Source organism: Vidua macroura, chromosome 27, assembly GCF_024509145.1.
Source record: "Vidua macroura isolate BioBank_ID:100142 chromosome 27, ASM2450914v1, whole genome shotgun sequence".
Classification (NCBI taxonomy): domain Eukaryota; kingdom Metazoa; phylum Chordata; class Aves; order Passeriformes; family Viduidae; genus Vidua; species Vidua macroura.
In genome coordinates, this window is record NC_071597.1 from 2978443 (window position 1) to 3000996 (window position 22554).

General features: G+C 55.3%; 2 protein-coding genes across 3 annotated transcripts in view; one reads left to right on the forward strand and one right to left on the reverse strand.

Annotated features, from left to right (window-relative positions):
* NPEPPS (aminopeptidase puromycin sensitive) overlaps positions 1-8215 on the reverse strand; it is a 37755-nt gene extending 29540 nt beyond the window's left edge. Inside the window, exon 1 of the mRNA XM_053999976.1 lies at positions 7890-8215. Coding sequence (XP_053855951.1) covers positions 7890-8012 — 123 coding nt within the window. The 5' untranslated portion in view covers positions 8013-8215. The remainder of the gene's footprint in view (positions 1-7889) is intronic.
* A 5154-nt stretch (positions 8216-13369) lies between these two features.
* Positions 13370-21234, forward strand: MRPL45 (mitochondrial ribosomal protein L45). Of its 2 annotated transcripts, XM_053999985.1 has the most exons (8): positions 13371-13467; positions 13653-13848; positions 14737-14854; positions 16844-16942; positions 18223-18271; positions 19456-19605; positions 20206-20379; positions 20862-21234. In XM_053999985.1, the coding sequence occupies exons 1-8, from the start codon at positions 13411-13413 to the stop codon at positions 20919-20921; spliced, it is 903 nt and encodes a 300-aa protein (XP_053855960.1). In that variant the 5' UTR covers positions 13371-13410; the 3' UTR covers positions 20922-21234. The 2 variants fall into 2 exon arrangements, with proteins under 2 accessions (XP_053855961.1, XP_053855960.1); XM_053999986.1 differs by lacking the exon at positions 20206-20379 and having other exon boundaries at positions 13370-13467.
* The last annotated feature ends 1320 nt before the right edge of the window (positions 21235-22554 follow it).

The following is a 22554-nucleotide window of genomic DNA, read 5'->3' on the forward strand; positions in this document are numbered from 1 at the left end:
TTTAGGCTCCCTGAAAGGAGCCAGGAAGGAAAATGGAATTAATTTCCAAGGGTCTGGAGTGCCAGGAAAAGGGGGAATGGGTTTAAACTGCCAGAGGACGGGGTTGGATGGGATATTAAGAAGGAATCCTTCCCTGGGAGGAGCTGGGATGGGCTTCCCAGTGAAGCTGTGGCTGCCCTGGACCCCTGGAATTGCCCATTGAAGCCCCCTGGGAGGTAGCCAGGGATGGGATTTAAGGTCCCTTCCAACCCCAATTCCACAATTCCACACCCCTGTGCATGCTCACCTCACAGGCAGCACGCAAATTCCTATTTTATTTTGTTTGTAAAGCCACAAGAAAAGGCTCAGGTGGGCCCCAATCCTCCCTGTGCCACCAGGACGTGGGAGCTGAGCGAGAGGAGGAGCTGGGAACAAACCAGGAATGGTTCCTCGGTCATGTGGGACAGAAAACCCAAATTTGAGTCATTTCATGGAGAAGGGGGGATGAGGGAATTTAAATTTGTGATTTAAGAGGTGTAGGATGGTCCATCCATGAGCCACCACCTCATGCAGGGAGGACCAACCCCACACACCTCAACCCAGCCAGGAGTTTCTCCTTGACCTCTCTGACCTGACAAATATCCCTGGCTTATCCCCAGTTACGGAATTGTTTAATTAATAAATATTGTGTAAAGAAATATTATGTATTTACACTTTTTGAGCAGTGCCTGTTGGTGCCTCGTCCCAGCTCCTGCTCCCCTGCAGTGGTGTCACACCGAGAGGTGCAGCACAGTCGTTTTCACCTCTTGATGGAATTAAAATCAAATTAATTTGAATTAATAAACCCAACCTGACTGTGAAAACAATGTTTTTGCAAAGCAAGTCTAACAGCTGAGGTGACACAGGGTAGATTTGATTTTTCCAGGAAAGATTTACAACCTAAAATCCACTTTTTTTTTTTTTTAAATTATGAGTGCACAAAACTGAAAAATTACAACGTTCCCCCCAATGCCAAAAATCAAAGCTCAACAGTTTTTACCACAATACTGGAGCTTGGGGGTTTTTCAAGGTTTTTCTAAAACACAGAAAAATCAGGATGAGAAAAGCTTTTTATAAGTGTCTGGAGACCTTTATTCAATCTATAAATCCAAATCTCTCTGGATTCGGAGCTGTCCAAATTGCAGACAATGTGAGTTTAACAATGGGCTTGATCTTTAAAAAACAACTTTTCCCAGGACACAACATTCAGTGGAGCACTGAGCTGCAAAATAAGAAAGTTTAAGTTTAAGCAGAGAAAATCCAGAGGCTCCTTAAACAGGCAATTATCTATTTTTAGATATTTTTTCCTCACTTCCTACCAATATCAAGCCAGTTTTATGAGAGTAGTAGAAAATACCTAAAATTGAGACAGGAGAATAAAAAAGTTTATTTTTCTAACTATCCAAAAAAAAAAAAAAAAGGGGGTGAAATTCACTGTACAGGCAGAAATTCTGGCTGGAAAATTCTCCTTAAAAAGGCTGAAAATCACTGTACAGGCAGCTTGTAAATCTCCCCCAAAAAAAGGGGTGAAATTCACTGTACAGGCAGAAATTCTGGCTGGAAATTTCTGCTAAATTGGGTAGCAATTCACTGTACAGGCAGAAATTCTGGCTGGAGATTTCTCCTTAAAAAGGCTGAAAATCACTGTACAGGCAACTTGTAGATCTCTCTAAAAAAAAGCTGAAATTCACTGTACAGGCAGAAATTCTGGCTGGAAAAATTCTCCTTAAAAAGGCTGAAAATCACTGTACAGGCAGCTTGTAAATCTCCCCCAAAAAACAGGTGAAATTCACTGTACAGGCAGAAATTCTGGCTGGAAATTTCTGCTAAATTGGGTAGCAATTCACTGTACAGGCAGAAATTCTGGCTGGAGATTTCTCCTTAAAAAGGCTGAAAATCACTGTACAGGCAGAAATTCTGGCTGGAGAGCTCCCCCCCAAAAAAGGGTAAAATTCACTGTACAGGCAACTTGTAGATCTCTCTAAAAAAAAAGCTGAAATTCACTGTACAGGCAGAAATTCTGGCTGGAAAAATTCTCCTTAAAAAGGCTGAAAATCACTGTACAGGCAGCTTGTAAATCTCCCCCAAAAAAGGGGTGAAATTCACTGTAAAGCCACTGTAGAGCTCAGCACCTTCTGAGACTCTGAGAATTTAATTCCAAGGGGAAAATGAATTTTTCCTGTTGCCACTGGAGCCTCCTCCCTGCTGCACTGAGGTGCAGCCACACCTGTGAGAACACAAACAAAACAGGAGCAGAACCTGCCCCAGCACGGTTCACTTAGAACCAGGAACAGCTCAAAAATGAATTTATGGCTTTTATCCCTCCAAAATGCCACGTTCTGGAAGGAAGATATTCTGTTAATGCAGTGATTTTTATGTATTAAAGGCCAAAAAATGGAAAATTCTGCATAAGGTATAAGCAGTCAGCAAGGAGGATGTGTGGGGTTGTCACCCTGCTTCACCTTGCTCTGGAATATAAGAAAGAAATATATAAGAAAGAAATATAAAAGAAATAATATATAAAAGAAATAATATATAAAAGAAATAATATATAAAAGAAAGAATATATTAAAGAAAGAATATATTAAAGAAAGAATATACTAAAGAAATAATGTATTAAAGAAATAATGTATTAAAGAAATAATGTATTAAAGAAATAATGTATTAAAGAAATAATGTATTAAAGAAATAAGTATATAGACTTTTCAGCAAGGAAAGTTAATTAATTTAATTAATTGAGAGAAGAGCAGTTCTGCAAAGCTCAGAAATCAGGTGGGCCAAGAGAAATATCTGGAGGGAAGGAATGGTTCAGGATTGTAAACTCCTGGCTTTTGATGAATTAAATTGAATTCTGAATTAACCAGAATTCAAACACCTATTTTAAGGTCAGACTCAGGCACCACGAGCAGGGAAGGGAAAACTCATCCAGCAGGAGAAAACAGCTGAAATCCCCCCAAAAGTTTAATAGTTGATGGAAGAAGAGTTAAAAATGTCAATTATTTAGCTCTGCCAAACAAGACCTAAAGGTGCTGTAAAGCTTTTGGTGGTCAAAGCAGGAAAGGATTTGATGGGAAATATTTTTGCCGTTTTTTAGGGTATTAGGAACAGAGATTTGAACTCCAGCCTACCTGAAATACAGGATGAGGTGCATCCAAAGGGATCTCCTGGAGCCAAAATTAATTCCAGTCTTGGCACATGGCTCCAGAGCCCTTTTCTAAAAGCAGCACTACAACAACTGCGTGTGTTTTTAGCAATTTTCTCTCTAAAAATAGACACCTACATTTACTCTGGATTTGTGTTCCAGGGCGTGTCTTTTGTAAGAATTCAAACCTTCAGTGAGGAGAGCAATAAAGAGATTTATTAACCTGCATCTCCAGCAAATTCCAGTGGCCAAGGAGTAAAATTAACAAGGCCAGGACTAATTGGCCCACTGGAAAAATTCCCTTCGTTCCAAAGCACATCCAGCTCCAGAGGTGTGGGATTCACAGGGATGAGCAAATCCCTTTTGTGATTGACTTTGCTGCAAATCCACCCCGCTCTTAGGAACTGTGGGGCTCAAGGAGTATTTTTGGGGGGAGGAAGGGTAAAAAAAAAGCCAATTTTTGAGCTGATGACAGAAGGAGAGCCCGGAGGTGCTGCCGGGCCCTTTAACCCTCCACCCCAGGTTTAATTTCATGCGCTGGAAATGCAAATTCCAAGGTTGGATAGGAGAGGATTTATCCTGGACGAGTTCCCCACTCCCCAGGAGCACAAATACTACACCCAGCGAGCTCCATTTCCCCAGGATTCCACACCAGAGTGTCACAATTAATCTTTAACCAGCTCTATACATTCCTTAGGCCAGCAGATATTGCATAATTAACCTATAAAAAGCAGCAGACAAGCAGTTAAACATTGCTAAATCTGCCAGAGATGCATTAAATGCGCTGCAGAAGGGATTTGAAAGAGCCCAAGTTGTAAATTCTTCCCAGATAAGTTGTTCTACAATCAAGGAACACCTCGGTGGAGTTTCCAGGCAGGGGAGTGAATCAACTCCAAGGAAGGGAATTTATGGGCAGGGAAACACCAGGAAGTTGGGAGGCAGCCCTGCCCCTCACAGGTGATCCTCTGGAGCATTAAAAAAATTCCATTTAAAAGCCTAAGAGCTGGAGGCAGCTTTGTTTCTGCTGCTGGACAACACCAGAGCCACACATCCCTTCTTTGTTCCAACCCTCCCAAGAGCCAAAAAAGTGGAAAAAAAAAAAAAAGAAAAAAAAAAAAAAGAAAGTTTGACCCAGACACTGAGTAATGCAAGTGCCCCGTGCTGATAACCAGGCCCTGAGAGCCAGGGCTGGCGTAATTAAAGCTCCAACTAACAGAGGAATAATGAAAACGAACCATTTCCACCCCACAATCTTAATTGTGCTCGTGGAGAGGCATCCCCACGCCCTCAACAAATCAAGTTTAACTGCTGGGAGATGACATAAGTGGCAGAACAATCACAGGAGTGTGAGCAGGAGACTCTGTTCCAGCTCTGGCTCTCCCACGGCCACGCTTTGTCCCAGCTGGGACCAGGGCTCCTTGTGAAACAGTTCATTTAAGGATTTTTTGGGGGTTTTCAGCTGTGATAAATGGGAATTATGTACTGTCAGTTTATGTAATTGTTACACAACTGCACGGACTTCAAAAGTATTCGTGTGGCCGCAAATTATATCATTTAAAAATCTGGAATAACCGGTCAAAATTTTAATAGATGGGTTACCAGAGCCTCCAGAAGCACAGCTCCAAAAAGGGCTGTGAAATTCAACTCGTCAAGATTTCAGGATCATTCCTTTATCCAGGGGGGACAAAGCCCTGAGCTGAACACGGGAACAAACCACAAACGGGTTTTTCCTTTTCCCAGGCTTTGGAATCTGCTGCCCCCTCTTATCTTTTGCATCACCAGAGGTTTTATCCTCTGAAGATAATCTGGAGGTGCCATGCAAGTGGCAACATTTATTATTGTGGCACAAAGTGTTTCAGGTTATTTATAGGTCCTAAAGCCAACACAAGTGTCCTGCCCCAAAGCCAAGGCTGGGACAGGTTTTTTTTAGGGTTTGAAAGCCCCAAATTGTCCACAGAGGGCTGCAAATCCTATTACTGGAGTGAGTAAGAATAATCAAGTGTTTACTTGTAATACCTTGACTAAACACCACAGCCTGCACTAATTCCACTCTGCTCTTAAAGATGCCAAATGACAAAGCAAACAAAGCACTTTGGAGGCTCTGGAAACTTTTTTTTCCTGGTTTCTGGGGGTTTTTATTTTTGGTGCCAAAGCCTCAGAACTCACCCCGTGGGTCAGAAAGCATCACTGGTGTGGATTATTGCCATTATCCAGCCGGGATGGAGCAGAGGAGCTGGCAATTATTATTGCTTGCTATTAAAGAAACAACAACTGGATCTTCAAGAGGAGGCAGCACGGGTATTTTCCCCACTCAAAAATCAAAAATTTTGTGTTTTAACATAAACCCACTTTTGCCTCGATGAGTTTACAGAGACTCCAAAGCTCTCAGGTGGTGCTGGAAACAACATCTCTGCTGAGCTCAGGTTCAGCTAGAAAAGGTCCTTAATTGAAGTCATTTGACCCCAAAAGCACCCAAATGTCTTATTTTCTAGACCAGCTCAACAAAAATATGTTGATAATTATTAATTTTTGTCCATCGAGCCTTGTACAGAAAGCATCCTGTGAGTGAGCTGGTTGTTCCTCTCCCCATCGAGGTGCAGAGCAGTTCCCCTCTCGTTTTCTGGGATTTCTCTGTGCTTTGGGCACTTGGCAGCCCCAGGAAACCTCTCCAGATTCCCAGCCCTGCTCGGGCAGGTGAATTCACCCCTGATCCACTTCCCTGCCCTCACTTCCAGGCAGCTGGGAGGTGGCTCCTCCTGGGTTCACAGTGTTAAAAGTTATCCAAAATAAAGATACATTCTTTAGATCTGTTTCAAAAACCTTGCCCTCTGGGGTTTCTTGGGTTTTTTTTTCCCCCCTCCTCTCTCCGGTAGGAACATCAGAGCAGCTCTCCAGGATGTGAAAAGGATTTTTTTACAGCCTGGAACCTGTGAGGTCACTGCTTTTCCCTCAGCACGGTGCTGGTGGGCAAGTGCAGGATTCCACATCTCCAGGTGGAATCCTCTGCTCCAGCAATCCACCTGGACACTGCAGGATATTCAAAACAACCTCCCCGGGAATAAAACCTGCAAACCGACCAGCCCTGCCAGGAGGAACCTCCGGGCAATTCCTGCATCCCAGCGAAGTTCCCAAGGCTGCTGCTCACTGCTCCTCTCCTCAGCAGTGGCTTAAAAAGCCACTGCTCCCCTCCCCCCGAGTGTTATTTTTAACCTGGATGATTTCAGTGATCCCATTTACAGCCCCACAGCTGTAACAGGGCCGGGGTGTGAGGACAGGAATAGGTGGCTGGGATTAAAGAGGAAGAAAATGGGAATTTCTCAAACCGGCCTTTTTTAAACTGAAATAGCCCAAAAGGCAGCGGCGGTCCCGAGGTTGGAGCCAAACCCCTGAGCCAGGATCAAATCCGCGAGGAGATTTGGGTTTTCAATATTTCTGTCACATGACACAAAGTTACTCATGTCTGGTTGGGCTCCTGCAGGTCCCCAAAGTCACAAGATTCCCCATCATCCGCAGCCCTGGGCCTTCCCCAGGGAAGAACTCGCCTTCTTCTCTACCTGTGCTTCACATCCTGCAGGTTTTAATGCCTCCTTGCATTTATTACCTATTTAAAACCAGGTTTAACCACGCCTTCAGCACAGCAAGGCTTAAATCTGTTCACCTCTCAAGACTTAAAACCTCCCTCAAATATTTTTTTTAAGCTCTCTGTGCGACCATCTAATTTTCAGGGAAAAAAAAAATACAGTTATGCCATTACAATTCTGTACCTTTCTCAAATCGCAAGGAAAAAAAAAAAAAAAAAAAAAGACGTGAAAGCAAATTCGGGAAATCTTGGCAGAGCAGCCAATGAGAATGACTGGGAGAGACTTGAAGGATTTCACAGAACTGGTTCCGGCTCTGAAGCACGAGCACGGCGAGGAGGATTCTTCTCGCCTTGCAGAAAAACGCGGCGTTTCGGGTCCGCAAACCTCCCCGGCTCTCATCCCCAGCCTCTCTCTCCCCCCGCAGCTCTCCATGACACCGAGGCCTACCCTCACCGAGAGCCACACCGGGAGGACTTCTCCTTTCACGGCTTATTTGGCTTTTCCAGCAAAATCCCCATCCATCCGCACGCCCGCACGGAGCGCAGCACGGGGTGGGGGGGGGGGGGGTCCCCGAGGGGCGGGGGGCACCGGGGATCCCGGCCGGGCACAGCCCGGGGCTCCGCGGTTATCCCGCACCCCGGCCCGGGCCAGCCCTGCCCGGGAGGAGCCGCCCGGGGGGACCCGCGGGGGCCGCAGCGGGGCTGGGCGGGGCTGCCCCCCCCCCGGAGCCCGGCCGGGTTTAGGGGGGTCCCGGAGGGGTTTCGGGGCGTTTGGAGGAGGTCTGTCCGTCCATCGGGAATGGAAACACGGAGGAGACGCGGGGGGGAGCCCCGAGGGGCCTCCCTGCACCTGCCCGGCCGGGCCCTGAGGGTGAGCGCGGCGGGAATGGGGGGATCGGAGCCAGGGGGGTCCCTCAGGGCACGGCTGGGGAGGGGGCGAGGGGGCCCTGAGGGAGAAAAGGGGTCCCTGAGGGCGGGGAGGGGGGAAAGCACTCCCGGGGGGTGAGGAGGGGATCGAGGGGTCCCCCGGGAGCACCGAGGGGCGCCCTCGGCGGGGCGCGGGCTGGCGGGACCCCTCGGGGGCGGGGCAGGAGGAGGGGGATGAGGAAGGGGAGGATGAGGAGGAAGAAGCGGGGGGGGGGGCCCTACCTGCACGGCGGCCTCCAGCTTGCCCTCGAAGGTGAAGTCGATGAGGTCCGGCTTGAGGCAGAGCCCGTAGTTGAGGGGGGACACGTCGGCGGGCAGCCGCTCGAACGGCCGCTTCTCCGGCATGGCGGGAGCGCGGGGGGTGCGGGGCTGCGCCCCCCCCGGCGGGGCGGCGGCGGGGGGGGAGGGGGGGGCGGGGGGGGGGGGGGCGCGGGAAGGGCGACGAGGCGGCTCCGCACGGACACACCGAGAGGGAGCGGCGGCGGGAGCGGAGGATGAGGAGGAGGAAGATGAAGATGAGGAGGAGGAGGAGGGAGGGGCGGGGGCGCGCGCGCGCTCCCGGCTCGAGGCGGCCCCGGTGGGGGAGAGCGGGGAGCGGAGAGGGAGGGGGAGGGAGGGAGGGAGGGAGAGAGGGAGGGAGGCACGCGGACCGCGCGTGCGCGTGCGCGCGGCGGCGCCACGCGGCCGCGCACGTAGCGCGCGCGGGGGGCGGGAAAGGGGGGGGGGGGGGGAAGGAGAGGCGCGGGGGAAAAGGCGGCGGGAGGAGTTGCGTAAGCGCTGGCGGGGAGTGCGCCTGCGCAAAGCCACGCCCCGATCGGACACGCCTCCTCCGCTAGGTCACGCCCCTTCCCCGGCGCGCCTGGCCACGCCCCTTCCCTGATGCTGCGGGACGGGACAGCCCCGGGAATGGGGATCCCGGGAATGGGGATCCCGGTGAGCCCCGGGAATGGGGATCCCGGGAATGGGGATCCCGGTGAGCCCCGGGAATGGGGATCCCGGGAATGGGGATCCCGGTGAGCCCCGGGAATGGGGATCCCGGGAATGGGGATCCCGGGAATGGGGATCCCGGTGAGCCCCGGGAATGGGGATCCCGGGAATGGGGATCCCGGTGAGCCCCGGGAATGGGGATCCCGGGAATGGGGATCCCGGGAATGGGGATCCCGGTGAGCCCCGGGAATGGGGATCCCGGGAATGGGGATCCCGGTGAGCCCCGGGAATGGGGATCCCGGGAATGGGGATCCCGGTGAGCCCCGGGAATGGGGATCCCGGGAATGGGGATCCCGGTAATGGGGATCCCGGTGAGCCCCGGGAATGGGGATCCCGGGAATGGGGATCCCGGGAATGGGGATCCCGGTGAGCCCCGGGAATGGGGATCCCGGGAATGGGGATCCCGATAATAGGGATCCCAGTGAGCCCCGGTAATGGGGATCCGGTAATGGGGATCCCGGTGAGTCTCTAATGGGGATCCCGGTGTGTCCGGTCCGAGTGGGCCTGGCACAGTGCACCCCATTAACTGGGGCTCCCGGTGCTCCCAGTTTGGACGGCACCCCATTAACTGGGGGCTCTCAGGTCACCTGCCTGGGTGGGCATTGGCACAGTGCACCCAGGGGCTCCTGGTTTTGGGGTGACGCTGGCACGGGCACCCCGTTAGTGCGGCCTCCCAGTACTCCCAGTTCAGGGGGATGACGGCTCCCAAGCCTCCCAGTACACTCAGACTGGGGGGCAGAGCTGGAATGGTGCCCCCATACTGGGCACCCGGGTTTCCCTCTTTGCTCTCTGTATTTCGTAGTTTATTTCTCACTATTCCTTCCCCAACGAGATTTATTTTTGTTAAAAGTGATACTTTGCTGTTTAAAAAAGATAAGTTAGTGCGGGGAGGGAGCAAGCAGGGATTTGGGTTGGATTCGAGGTAGGGAGCAGGGATTCAAGAAGGGAATGGGAATTTGGGAATGAAAAGGGATTTGAGGAGGGAAAAGGGATTTGGGGAGGGGAGTAGCGATTCCAGGCAGGGGGGAGCAGGGATTTGAGAGAAGGAGCAGGAACTCAAGAGAGGGAGATGGGATTTGAGGGGTAGAATAGGATTCGAGGTAGAGAGAAGGGGTTCGAGGAAGGGAACAGGGATTTCGGGGAGGGAGCAGGGATTCACTGAGACCGGGAGGAGCCGGCGGCACGAACTGGGGCAGGGAGAAAGTACAGACAGCTCTCAGCACATGGTTACAAAAACCCAGCGCCGCCGAGCCCGGGTTCATCCGGGGCTGCCGCGGGGCCGCATTGTGCTGCAGGGCCCCGGGGAAGGAAAGGGAGACAAGGGAACAGCTGGAAACAGCTGGAAACAGCTGGAGCCGCGCGGGGGGTTCAGGCAGCTGCCGCCCTGCTCCATCCTGCCAGCTCCCAGCGCCGCGAAGGGGTGCGGAGCCCCGCGGGACACGGGGACACGGGCAGGCTGCGGGGTGGGGGGACATCGGCGCTGGGAGCTGGTCCAGGGAATGTTTTAGGATTTTATGGAATCCCGGCAGGGTGCTGGGCGGAAAGTCCCGTCCGCCCTGCAGCGAGGGAAGGGCTGGACCCCACGGTTTGGCGAGGAGGCTCCGTGTGGGATTTGCAGCCGGGATGGATGGAATTGGACTCAGCCCGGCAGTGCCACGCTGGGGACACCCCGAGGCCGCCGCAGCAGGACGGCAGGAGAAGCCACAGCCGTGCTGGGGGACTTTGCCAGGGCAAAAATCCCGTCCCCTCCCGCCTTGCCTCGGTGCTGGCACCGCGTGTGGCCGCGGGTGACTGTCCCTGGCAGAGCCACGGGAAGGTCAGGGGCAGGATAAAACTATTCCTGGAGCAGAGCTGCTCGGCTCCGCGGGAGGGAAGCGGAGGGGATTGTCTCCTCTGAGCTTTAATTCCCATCCCGGATGGCCGCGGGGTCACTGGGTCCCCTCCTGGCCCGCCGGGGGGGGGTCTCGGTAGCCGCGGTGGCCGCGGGGGTTGTGCTTGGCAAAGGGCTCCGGGCGCTTTCCGCGGGTGCTGCTCCGCACGGGAGATGCTGGGAGGTGACAGATGCTGCTGTCAGCAAGAATCCAGAAAAAAAAAAAAAAAAAAAGGAAGGAAGGAAGAAAGAGAGAAAGAGGCTCCACCGAGAAAGCCGCCGCCTCCGCCGTGTCCCGACCAAACCGGGTTCTCCTGTAGTGCCAGACTGTGGAGGGCCCGGGGACAAACGGACGGGGTGGAAGCCAGGAGTTGTAATTAGCCCAGAGCCTCTGCAGCCACCAACCGCTGTCAGTGCTCCTTTCTAATTAGGAAAAACAAGGGGGGAAAAAAAAGGGGGGGGGGTGGAAAGAAAAAAAATTAAATTCCCAAAAGAGGCTTTTCTTCTCTCTCTTTCGCCGGAGTTTTTGCCGTTGCTGCCGGGAGCGGGAGCAGCCGGAGGGCACCGGCTAATCCTGCCTCGCAGGTCTGGGCCGCCGGCTTAGGGCTGGAATCTCTGGTATTCGGGAGCACGGGGACAACAGCACTCGAAACTCTGGGGCCTCTTGCTCCGCGGGTCATTCCCGGGGGGTTGGGAGGCGTTTTTCCTTGGATTTTCCCCTCTCCATGTGTGCGTGCGGCTCTGCCCGTCCCTCCCGCCTCACCGCCGGGCACCTGGGACAAGTTAAACAAGGATGGAGGCAAACGTGGCCCAGCCCCTGCCTGGAGCTGGCGGGGACAGTTTGGGGTGGGTGCCGAGCCCTGATCCCAGCCCTGATCCCGCTCCCCCACGGGACAAATCCCCACGTGGTGGTTTTGCAAGGAGAAGGGCACAGGTGGGCTGGGGACATCATCCAGTGGCATCTCCATGGCCCCATCCCAAATTTCTTCAGGGATGCTCCCAGGCTGAGCCCCCCCAGAGCCCCCCAGCGCTGCCCACGGAGGTGAAACCGGCCGGGATGGCATCCTGGGGCAGCCGGGAGAGCCAGCTGGGCTGGGAAAATCCAGCCCCACGAGTCCGGAGCCGTGGGAAAGCGCCGGGGCCGTGGGGCTCTGGGGCCGGTGACTCAGCCCCGGCTGCTCCAGGATTGGCTCCACAGCTCCGGGGCTTCATCCCAGTTTTCCAGAGGGCTCCCCTTTTCCCACCGCGGGTGCTGCGGGTCTCTGCTATTTTTGCCCCCACCCCGGTGAGCATCACGCCGAATTTTGGGAGGCGCTGGCGGGCTGCAGACGCCATCCCCCCACCCAGCGGGGCCCGGCTCCCCCCGCGCCCCCCGGCCCGGCCCCGCACGGCCACTCCCGGCTCGTCCCCGCTCAGATAAGAGCACGGGCCGGGATCAACGGTCTCGGGCACAGCGGAGCCGTCACTACACATTAACCAGCTGTCCGATGGAGCAACGCGTCCTCGGAGCCAAGATCAACAGTCCCCAAAGCAATCTGGGAGCGGGGCCAGGCGCAGCGAGCGCGGCCGGAGCCTCCCGGCGAGCCCCCCGCTCCCGAGGGGCCCCCCCGGGCTTCGCACCCCCGGGCCGGGCTCGCCTTTGGCTCTGCGGGCCGGGCCGGGCCCGCGCCCTGCAGGCGTGGGCGGGCGATGAGCATCCCCAGGGTGTCCCGGCGGCTCCCAGGGATGGGGTTTCAAGGGAAGAGGGTTTGGGATGAGCTGGTTTGTGTTTTAGGACGGGGATGCCGCAGCCTGGATCGTCCCCGGGATATTCGGAGAGACCCCCGAGCCCCCCGCGCTGCTGGCAGCATGCCGGGGGTGCCGCATCCTGGGCTGTCCTGGGGGCACCCGGAGGGACCCCTGCCCCCGATATCACCCCCCCCTCGCCAGCAGCATGCCGGGGGTGCCGCTTCCCGGTGTGCCAGGCTGTTCTGGGGGCACCCGGAGGGACCCCTGCCCCCGACCCCCCTCCACCACCAGCGCCAGGGGCTGCCGCGATGGGAAATCCCAAACGCATCGCACAAACCCCACGGAGCTGCTGGGGGGGTGCAGGAACCTGGGGGGGGGGAGGTTCTGCGTGTCCGGGGGGGCTCTGGAAATCCGGGGAGGGGGTCCTGCGTGTCCAGGGGGAAATACGCAGATCTGGGCGGGGGGGGGGGGGGGGAGGGCTCTGCGTGGCTGGAGGGGCCCTGAGGGTCTGGGGGGACAAATCTGGAGGTCCGGGGGGGGGGGGGCTCTGCAGGTCCGGGGGGGGGGGGGGCCTGTGCAGGGGGAGCTCTGCAGGTCCGGGGGGGGGGCCCTGCGTGTTCCGGGGGGCTGTGCGTGTGCAGGGGGAGCTCTGCAGGTCCGCGGGGGGGGGCTCTGCGTGTCCGGGAGTGCCCTGCGGGTTAAAGTGGGGGGGGGGGTCACTACAGATCCGGGGGGGGGGGGCCCTCTGCAGGTCTGGGGGGGGCTCCGACACCCGCAGCATCCCCGTCACGGGGCAGGGTGGGGGTCCCGCGCCCGTGACCCGCGTGGGGGATGGGGGGGCCGTGCCATGCCCCCCTCCCGGGGTCCCCCCCCGCCCCCCGCACTGCACCACGCACGGGGGTCCCCCCTCCGCGCGCTCGGGGGGGTGGGCGGAGCCTCCCGCGCCGGCCCCGCCCCCCCCGGGCTCCGCAGCCGATGGAATTTTCCACTCGCGGGCGCGGCGCGGGCTCCCGCTGGCCACGCCCCTTCCCCGCGCGCGCGCGCGCGGGCGCGCCCCCCCCTCCCCGCGCGGCCCCGCCCACACCTCCCTCCCCCCTCCGCGCGCTCTCGGCCCCGCCCCCTGCCCCAGTTCCCGCCATCCCCCGCGGCGGGGCAAAGATGGCGGCCGCCATGGCGGCGGGGCTGGGCCGCAGGGCCCCGCGGCTCTGCTGGAAGGTGGGGCCGGCCGGAGCGGCGTGCGGGGCGCTGGGCAGCGGCTGTGGGGCCGCGGGGTGAGCGCTGCGGGCGCTGAGGGCGAGTGGGAACGCGGGGGTCGTGGCGCGTGCGAGGCGTGAGGGGAAATCAACGAGGGCGCCGGCGGTGCTGGGCTCACCCCGCGCTCTGCCGTTGCCTCTCCTCAGGCCGCCGGGTCCCTGCTCCGTCCCGCGGCGCTGCCGCCCTGTGTGGTTGTGGCGGTGAGGAGCAGGAGGAAGTGCCCGCGGGTGCCCGAGTGGGCTCGGGAGCTGAGCCCTGAGGAGAGCGAGAGGCGGCTCCGGTCCGCGGCGCCCGTCTTCCCGGACGAGCGCATGGAGCGCACCTTCTTCTTGGCTTGCACGGGTACGGCAACACGGCCGACGTGAGCGAGAGAGAATCAGGTGGAATTCCTTCCCCACCGTTCCGTCTGCCCGGGGGAGAGGCCTCCCTGCCTGATCTCCAGAGCTGTTGGTGCCTTTTTCTTGAATCCTGGAATCCCAGAGGGGTTTGGGTTGGGAAAGCCCCCCCGGTGCCATGGCAGGGACACCTTCCCCAGTCCCAGGTGCTCCAAGCCCCGTCCAGGGACACTGCCAGGGATCCTGGGGCAGCCACAGCTGCTCTGGGCACCTGTGCCAGGATCTGAGCACCCTCACGGGGAGGAATTCCTTCCCAAAATCCCCTCCCGAATCCATTTCTTTGCCGGTAAAAGTGGAGCAGGGCTGCAAGGATCTGGAAAGTGGCATCGTGGAATGGTTTGGGTGGCAAGGGACCTTAAATCCCATCCAGTGCCACCCCTGCCATGGCTGGAGAGGAAGGAAAGGAGAATGGGAAGGCCATTCTCCCAAAAAAAGCCACATTCCACCCAAAAACCCCCTTCCCATTCTGAGCCAGGGCTGGGGAACCCCACAGAACCCCAGGTTTGGAGGGAAGGGACCTTAAATCCCATCCAGGGACACCTCCCACTGTCCCAGGCTGCTCCAGCCTGGCCCTGGACACTTCCAGGGATCCAGGGGCAGCCACAGCTTCTCTGGGAATTCCATCCAGCCCCTCAGGGAGGAATTCCTTCCCAAAATCCCCTCTAAACTTCATTGGATGCCATTTCCCCACTCTTCCCTGGGCTGTGAGGGAGCAGCACCTGTGGACGAGCTTATCCCAGGAGCTCTCTGCTTGAAATTCCCGGGGATTCTCTCTCAGAAATTCTCCCTTCCCTGGGTTCTGAGCCTCCTCCTGAGCTGCTTTTCCCACCCCCAGCTGAAATCATGGATCCCTACGTCCCTCCCGAGGGCGATGCCCGCCTCACCTCCCTGTCCAGGGACGGGCTGAAGCAGCAGATGCAGAAGCTGAGGCAGACAGCGGCTTCTCAGCTGGCGTACGTACCCCTCGTTAGCTAATTACCTTAATTAGCTGACTGCAGCAGCTCTGCTCTGCCTGTCCTGGGTCTGTTCCTGAGGTATTTCTCCCCAAGTCGCCTCCAGGCCACCCAGGAACCCCAAATCCCCTCAAAACTCCCACAAACCCACCCAGGACCCCCCTGTGATCCCCCTTGTGTTCTCTCCAGGCCACTCAGGGCACCCCAAATCCCCTCAAAACTCCCACAAACCCACCCAGGTCCCCCCTGTGATCCCCCTTGTGTTCCCTCCAGGCCACTCAGGGCACCCCAAATCCCCTCTGGGATCCCCCTGTGTCTCTCCAGGTCATCTCCAGGCCACCCAGGACACTCCAAATCTCCTCAAAACTCCCCGGGATCCCCAAAAATCTCCCCAGGCCACCCCTGTAACCCCCCCTTGTGTTCCCCCCAGTCACCTCCAGGACACCCCAAATCCCCTCAAAACTCCCAAAAACTGCCCAGGAACCCCCCAGGACCCCCTGTGACCCCCCCACTTGTGTTCCCTCCAGTTCCCTCCAGGCCACCTGGGACCTCCCAAGATGCCCCAGATCCCCCCCCCAGGACATTCCTCTGGACCCCCAGGTCACCTCCAGGCCACTGAGACCCCCCTCAAATCTCCTCAAAACTCCCCCAGTCCCCCCCAAATCCCCCTCAGGACCCCCCTTTGACTGCCCCATTTTCCCCCAGGTCACCTCCAGGCCACCCAGGACCCCTCAAAACTCCCCCAGGACACCCCTGAGTCCCCCCCAGTCACCTCCAGGCCACCCAGGACCCCCCAGATCCCCTCAAAACTCCCCCAGATCTCCCCCCAGGACCCCCCTGTGTCCCCCCAGGTCACCTGGGACCCCCCAAATCTCCCTCCCAGGACCCCCCTGTGTCCCCCCAGGTCACCTGGGACCCCCCAGATCTCCCCCCCAGGACCCCCCTGTGTCCCCCCAGGTCACCTGGGACCCCCCAAATCCCCCCCAGGACCCCCCTGTGTCCCCCCAGGTCACCTGGGACCCCCCCAAATCTCCCCCCAGGACCCCCTGTGTCCCCCCAGGTCACCTGGGACCCCCCAAATCCCCCCCAGGACCCCCCTGTGTCCCCCCAGGTCACCTGGGACCCCCCCAAATCTCCCCCCAGGACCCCCTGTGTCCCCCCAGGTCACCTGGGACCCCCCCAAATCTCCCCCCCAGGACCCCCTGTGTCCCCCCAGGTCACCTGGGACCCCCCAAATCCCCCCCAGGACCCCCCTGTGTCCCCCCAGGTCACCTGGGACCCCCCCAAATCTCCCCCCAGGACCCCCTGTGTCCCCCCAGGTCACCTGGGACCCCCCAAATCTCCCCCCCAGGACCCCCTGTGTCCCCCCAGGTCACCTGGGACCCCCCCAAATCCCCCCCAGGACCCCCCTGTGTCCCCCCAGGTCACCTGGGACCCCCCAAATCTCCCCCCAGGACCCCCTGTGTCCCCCCAGGTCACCTGGGACCCCCCCAAATCTCCCCCCCAGGACTTCCCTGTGTCCCCCCAGGTCACCTGGGACCCCCCAGATTTCCCCCCCAGGACTTCCCTGTGTCCCCCCAGGTCACCTGGGACCCCCCAGATCTCCCCCCAGGACCCCCCTGTGTCCCCCCAGGTCACCTCCAGGCCCCCCACGTCCTCTCAACCCCCACCAAACCCCCTCTGTGAGGGGGCTGAGGGATCTCAGGATCATTTTTAGGATTAAAGGGTGGTTTCCTCCCTTTTTTTCCCATTTTTGCTGTTGTTCCCCTTCCCCTGGAGTTCCCACCTCTCCTGCTGGGAACAGCCACGCTGTGCACTCCCAGTTTTTTAGGATTCTTTGGATTTGGCTGTTTTATGGCCACCTGAAGGTTTTGTCTTAGCTGGAGGATCTCCAATTCTCAGCTGGGAAAAGCTGGGATTGAATCCTATAGGATCCAAACATCCAGGACAGCTCCAATTTTGTTCTTTCCTTAATTTTTTCTTTCCCAGCCTGCGGAAGATCAAGGATCACGACCCAGATTTCAGCCTCAAAACCTTCCCTGAGAAAGCCCAGGAGATATTTATTGAGGCCCACAACTCCCTGGCAAAGTAAGGCCCTTCCCTGACCCACGAGGAGCTGGAGTTTGTGGGGGAAATGTGGAATTTGTGTGGGGGGAAAAGTGGAGTTTATGGGGAAAGAGGGAAATTAAGTGAGGAATTTGTGGGGGGGGGGAAAGGGGGAATTTGGGGAAAAAGGGGAATTTGTGTGGGGGGGGGGAAGGGGGAATTTGTGTGTGGGGAAAAAGGGGAATTTGGGGAAAAAGGGGGAATTTGTGGGGAAAAAGGGGGAATTTGCGGGGGGGGAAGGGAGAATTTGTGTGTGGGGGAAAAGGGGGAATTTGTGGGGGGGGGGGAAAGGGGGAATTTGTGGGGGGGGGAAGGGGGAATTTGGGGAAAAAGGGGAATTTGCGGGGGGGAAAGGGAGAATTTGTGTGTGGGGGAAAAGGGGGAATATAGGGAAAAAGGGGGAATATGTGGGGGGGAAAAGGGGAATTTGGGGAAAAAGGGGGAATTTGTGTGGGGGGGAAATGGAGAATTTGTGGGGGGGGAAGGGGGAATTTGTGGGGGGGGAGAGGGAGAATTTGTGTGGGGGAATTTGGGGGAAAAGGGGGAATTTGTGTGTGGGGGAAAAGGGGGAATTTGGGGGAAAAGGGGGAATTTGTGTGTGGGGGAAAAGGGGGAATTTGGGTAAAGGGGGAATTTGTTGGGGGGGGAAGGGAGAATTTGTGTTGGGGGGAAAGCTGGGACTTGAGCGGGGTAAGGAGGAATTTGTGAGGGGCAAAACTGAAATTTGTGTGGGGGAAAGCTGGAATTTGTGGGGTAAATGCAAGAATTGGTGGGAGGAAAGGGGGAATTTGTGGGGGAAATGCAAGAATTGGTGGGAGGAAAGGGGGAATTTGTGGGGTAAACGCAAGAATTGGTGGGAGGAAAGGGGGAATTTGTGGGGGAAATGCAAGAATTGGTGGAAAGGGGGAATTTGTGGGGGAAAATGCAAGAATTGGTGGGAGGAAAAGGGGAATTTGTGGGGGAAAATGCAAGAATTGGTGGGAGGAAAGGGGGAATTTGTGGGGTTAATCCAAGAATTGGTGGGAGGAAAGGGGGAATTTGTGGGGTTAATCCAAGAATTGGTGGGAGGAAAGGGGGAATTTGTGGGGTAAACGCAAGAATTGGTGGGAGGAAAGGGGGAATTTGTGGGGTAAACGCAAGAATTGGTGGGAGGAAAGGGGGAATTTGTGGGGGAACTCGCAGGAATTTGTGGGGGAAAGCAGGAGTTTTTTTGGGGAACCTCTTGCCCTGTGCTGAGGTGACCGGGGGTTTTTCCTGTGCAGCTTTAACAAGCAGAAGCTTCACTCCCTGGTGACCGAGCGCTGCTACCCCGTAAGTGCCTGGAATTTTGGGATGTCTCAGCTGGAAGGGACCCCCAGGGATCATCAGTCCAACCCCTGGCCCCTGCACAATCCCAACAATCCCATCCCTGGGAGCACTGGCCAAACCCTCCCAGGTTTGGGGTCGTGACTCTTGCAGTGCCCACAAAACCTCCAGGATGAAGAACTTCTCCCTAAAATCCAACCTGGCACAGCTCCAGCCATTCCCTGGGCTCCCAGAGCAGGGATTGGTGCCTGGATCACTTCCACGGCATTTCAAACTCTGAATTTCATCCTCTGCCTCGTTTTTAATGGAATTTTTCCTTTTTTTTTTTTTTTTTTAAGGTTTTCTAAACCTGGCAATGCCTCATTTTTTTTTTTTCTGGACTCAGCAAAGAGCTGGGAGGGAAAACCCAAAACTCATCAACAACCAATGAAATGCTTGTGGTGTTTTCTAATTGCTCCAATTAACATCCAAACCGAGTTGTGCTGGAATCCCAGATGCTGAAAATGTTAAACTTCCTGTGCTGAAGAGCACAGACCCACAAGAAACTTCTATATTTGACCTAGGACCATTAAAAAACCTTCCAAAATTGATTAATAACTCTAAGATTGATTAGAAGTAATATCTGTAAGTAAAAAATTTAAAATTTTTAATGTATATAAGGCAAAATAGAAGTTTTAGAACAGTAACGAATTGTTCTTCACAAGATTAAATAATATTTTATAATTAGACAGAAAAGTTCATGTTATGGACTTGGAGTAATTAGTTATTAAGTGAAAAATAAAAATAACTTAAATATAATTTCTTAGTTAAATAATTTAACCTTAAAACACTTTGTAGAGAAACACAGTTAACTGTTTTGTAACTTATTAGTAAAATGCTGTAAAAATCACAACTTATTATATCAATAAAAATAATAAACATCTAAACATAAACAAAAAATAAGAACCACCTAAACCTAAACATAAATAAAATAAATAAACATCTAAACATAAACAAACCTAAACATCTACACCTAAACCTGAATTCCATCTCAAATACCTTCAATCCCAACCTTAACAAAAACAAACAAACAAAAAAAAAACGAACAAGAAGCAGCTGAATCGGTGCTGATTTTCGCTGTCAGGAGCGAGCAAATCATGAATAATTTAATTAAATTAATAAATTAATTCGGAGCTGATTTCTGCTGGCAGGACATGGTGCGTGGGAACAGGTACAAAACCATCCGCTGGAGGTTTGTGGAGTCCCTGGAGCCGCCCAGGGTGGTGCACGTGCGCTGCGAGAGCGTCCTGAGCCGGGGCAACCTCTACGGGCAGGTGACCGTGAGGATGCACAGCCGCCAGGTGAGCCCGGCTGGCCCAGCCTTCCTGCAAGGTCCCACTTCGGAGCCTTCTCCAGGATCAACAATCCCAAATTTCCCAGCCTTTCCTGGAAGGTCCCACTTAGGAGCCTTCTCCAGGATGAACAATCCCAATTTTCCCAGCTTTTCCTGGAAGGTCACAGTTGGATAACCCAGGAGCTTTCTCCAGGATCAACAATCCCAATTTTCCCAGCTTTTCCTGCAAGGTCACACTTAGGAGCCTTCTCCAGGATGAACAATCCCAATTTTCCCAGCCTTTCCTGGAAGGTCCCACTTAGGAGCCTTCTCCAGGATGAACAATCCCAATTTTCCCAGCTTTTCCTGGAAGGTCACAGTTGGACCACCCTGGAGCTTTGTCTAGGATGAACAATCCCAATTTTCCCAGCCTTTCCTCCTAGGAAAATCCATCCCTCCATCCTCCCTCACCAACCCCAACCTGCTGCCAGCCCAGCCCAGAGATCCCAGCCTTTTTTTGGGCTGGAAATCCCTTAAATCCCATCCCATGGGCAGGGACACCTTTCACTATCCCAGATCATTCCAAACCCCATCCATCCTGGGAGTTTTTTTTTGGATCTTCTGACAGACTTTGGCCATCTATGACCGCTTCGGGCGGCTCATGTACGGTGGGGAGGAGATTCCCAAGGATGTTCTGGAATATGTTGTGTTCGAGAGGTACCTGGTGAACCCCTACGGAACGTGGAGGATGCACGGGAAGATCATCCCAGAGTGGGCCCCGCCCAAGGATCCCATCATTAAGGTGGGAAAAGGCTGGAAAAATGGGATCATGAAGGGAAAAATGGGATCATTAAGGGAAAAGGCTGGGAAATTGCAGCTCCCTGGGGAAGTCGCAGCTCCCTGGGGATCATTCTGGACAAAGCTGAGCTGCCTGGGAGGGGAAGGTGGGAGGTTCATCCGCGGGCAGAGCTGTTTGGAATGTCCATGGAATTGTTCCCTGGAGCACCTGGGAGCTGGAATGGGAGGCTGAGGGGCCTGGAATGGCTGAGGGCAGGTGTGGGGTCGTTTTGGGAATTATTTCCCCCTTGTGCCCGACCTCGAAAAGTGTCTCTGCCTTCCTGTGTTACTAGAAATAGATCTTGGTGAAGAAGGAGGGGAGAATTCCAGTGTAATTCAAGGCTTCCCATCCCATTCCCTTCTGCCTCCATCTGATCCCCCTTTTTTCCCTTTCCAGAACCCTCTACTCCCCTTTTTCCTGCTGACTTTTGTCCCTTGCTTTTGCAGACCGTGATGATTCCTGGCCCAGCCCCAGATCCCTCACAGGAGCGTGAAACAGTGAAGTAGAAAGTTCTGGAACGTGGACAGGGACAGCAAACAGGCCAGGAGGGAGGACTGGGAATGCGTTGGACGTGGCTGTGCCTTTGGGAATGGGCTCCAGCCACTCTAAAATTTGTCCTTCAAACTGAAGGGACAAATCCTTCCAAATGAGCAAGCCTCACCCTCGCTGGGTTTCCATGAGGATGAGGAGCCCTGGGAGCATCCACAGGCCACCCTCTGTCCTGGAATTCCATGGGAGAGCCCTTGGAATATTTGTCACCTCCATGGGAGGTGTCACAGGCCTGCTGGTCAGTCATTAAAACTTCACCAGTGGCTGTTGGCACTGTTTTTTCCCATCTCTCTTTCCCAAACTCCTATTTTTTAACAGAAAGCAGGAAAACTTTAAATCAAGTTCTGTGCTGAGGGGGCTGCTGCTGTTGGAGTTTCCCAGAGGAGCTGCAGCACAGCTGATAATTTGATTTCGTTTCAGTTTTGATTCCTCACGAGGGGCTGGGGTTGGTGTTGGTGGCACTGAGGGACTGGCACCATCCTGTGGACACGGTGACATTTGCAGCTGTCCCTGCTTTTCCTGGGCTGGGAAAACACTTCTTGTTTTTTTTCCCCTTTGAGGCTCCTTCTCTATTCCTGCTCTGCTCAGCCAGTTCTCCTCACTCACAGTGCAAAATCCTCCCTGCTCACCCAAGAACAAGCCCTTTTCTCCTTCTTGTCCTGCTTTTTAACTCAGCCACTTCCAGAGCGTGGGAGAGTTCAGGGAATTTTTACTTCTTCCTTGAGAGGGGTTTTGCAGAGCTGTAAAAAGAAGAGCTGTGGCTCCTTTTTGCTTCTCAGTGTTCCTTTTGGGAGGGCAGGACCTCCTCTTTGTGCTGTGCTGGGAGAGGAGCCAGCAGTGGAATCCCTGCCATGTCCTTTGGGATGTCACAGGGGTGTCGCAATCCCTCTGTTCCTAAAAAAAAAAAAAACCTTTTCCATGGAGCCTCTGCCTTGCTCGGGAGCTGAGTGGGGGAGCTCAGATCCCTCCGTGGATCTCAGGGCAGGAGGGGATGGAATTCCTGAACCCAGAGGGAGGAGAGGATTGGGATTGTTCAGGCTGGAGAAGGGGATTTTTGGGGTGACCTCATGGAGGATTCCCTGAAAGAGCTACGGGAAAGATGGAGAGAGGGATGAAGGGACAGGACACAGGGAATGGGTTCCCTCTGCCTGGGGGCTGGGAGGGATGGAATATGGGGAAGGAATTCCTCCCTGAGGGGCTGGATGGAATTCCCAGAGCAGCTGTGGCTGCCCCTGGATCCCTGGAAGTGTCCAGGGCCAGGCTGGAGCAGCCTGGGACAGTGGGAGGTGTCCCTGGATGGGATTTAAGGTCCCTTCCCTCCAAACCTGGGGTTCTGTGGAGTTCCCCAGCCCTGGCTCGGAATGGGAAGGGGGTTTTTGGGTGGAATGTGGCTTTTTTTTGGGAGAATGGCCTTTCCTTCTAGTCAGCCCCTCTCCAGCCCCTGCCCTGGGGGTATCCCAGCTCTTCCCCACCTCCCTGTGAGCCTCTCCAAGCACACTCCGTAGATAATTCCGTTTATTTCCTGTATTTACACAAAATTACACAACCAGGACCTTCGGCCTCACACCCCCAGACCCCCCTGTCCAACAC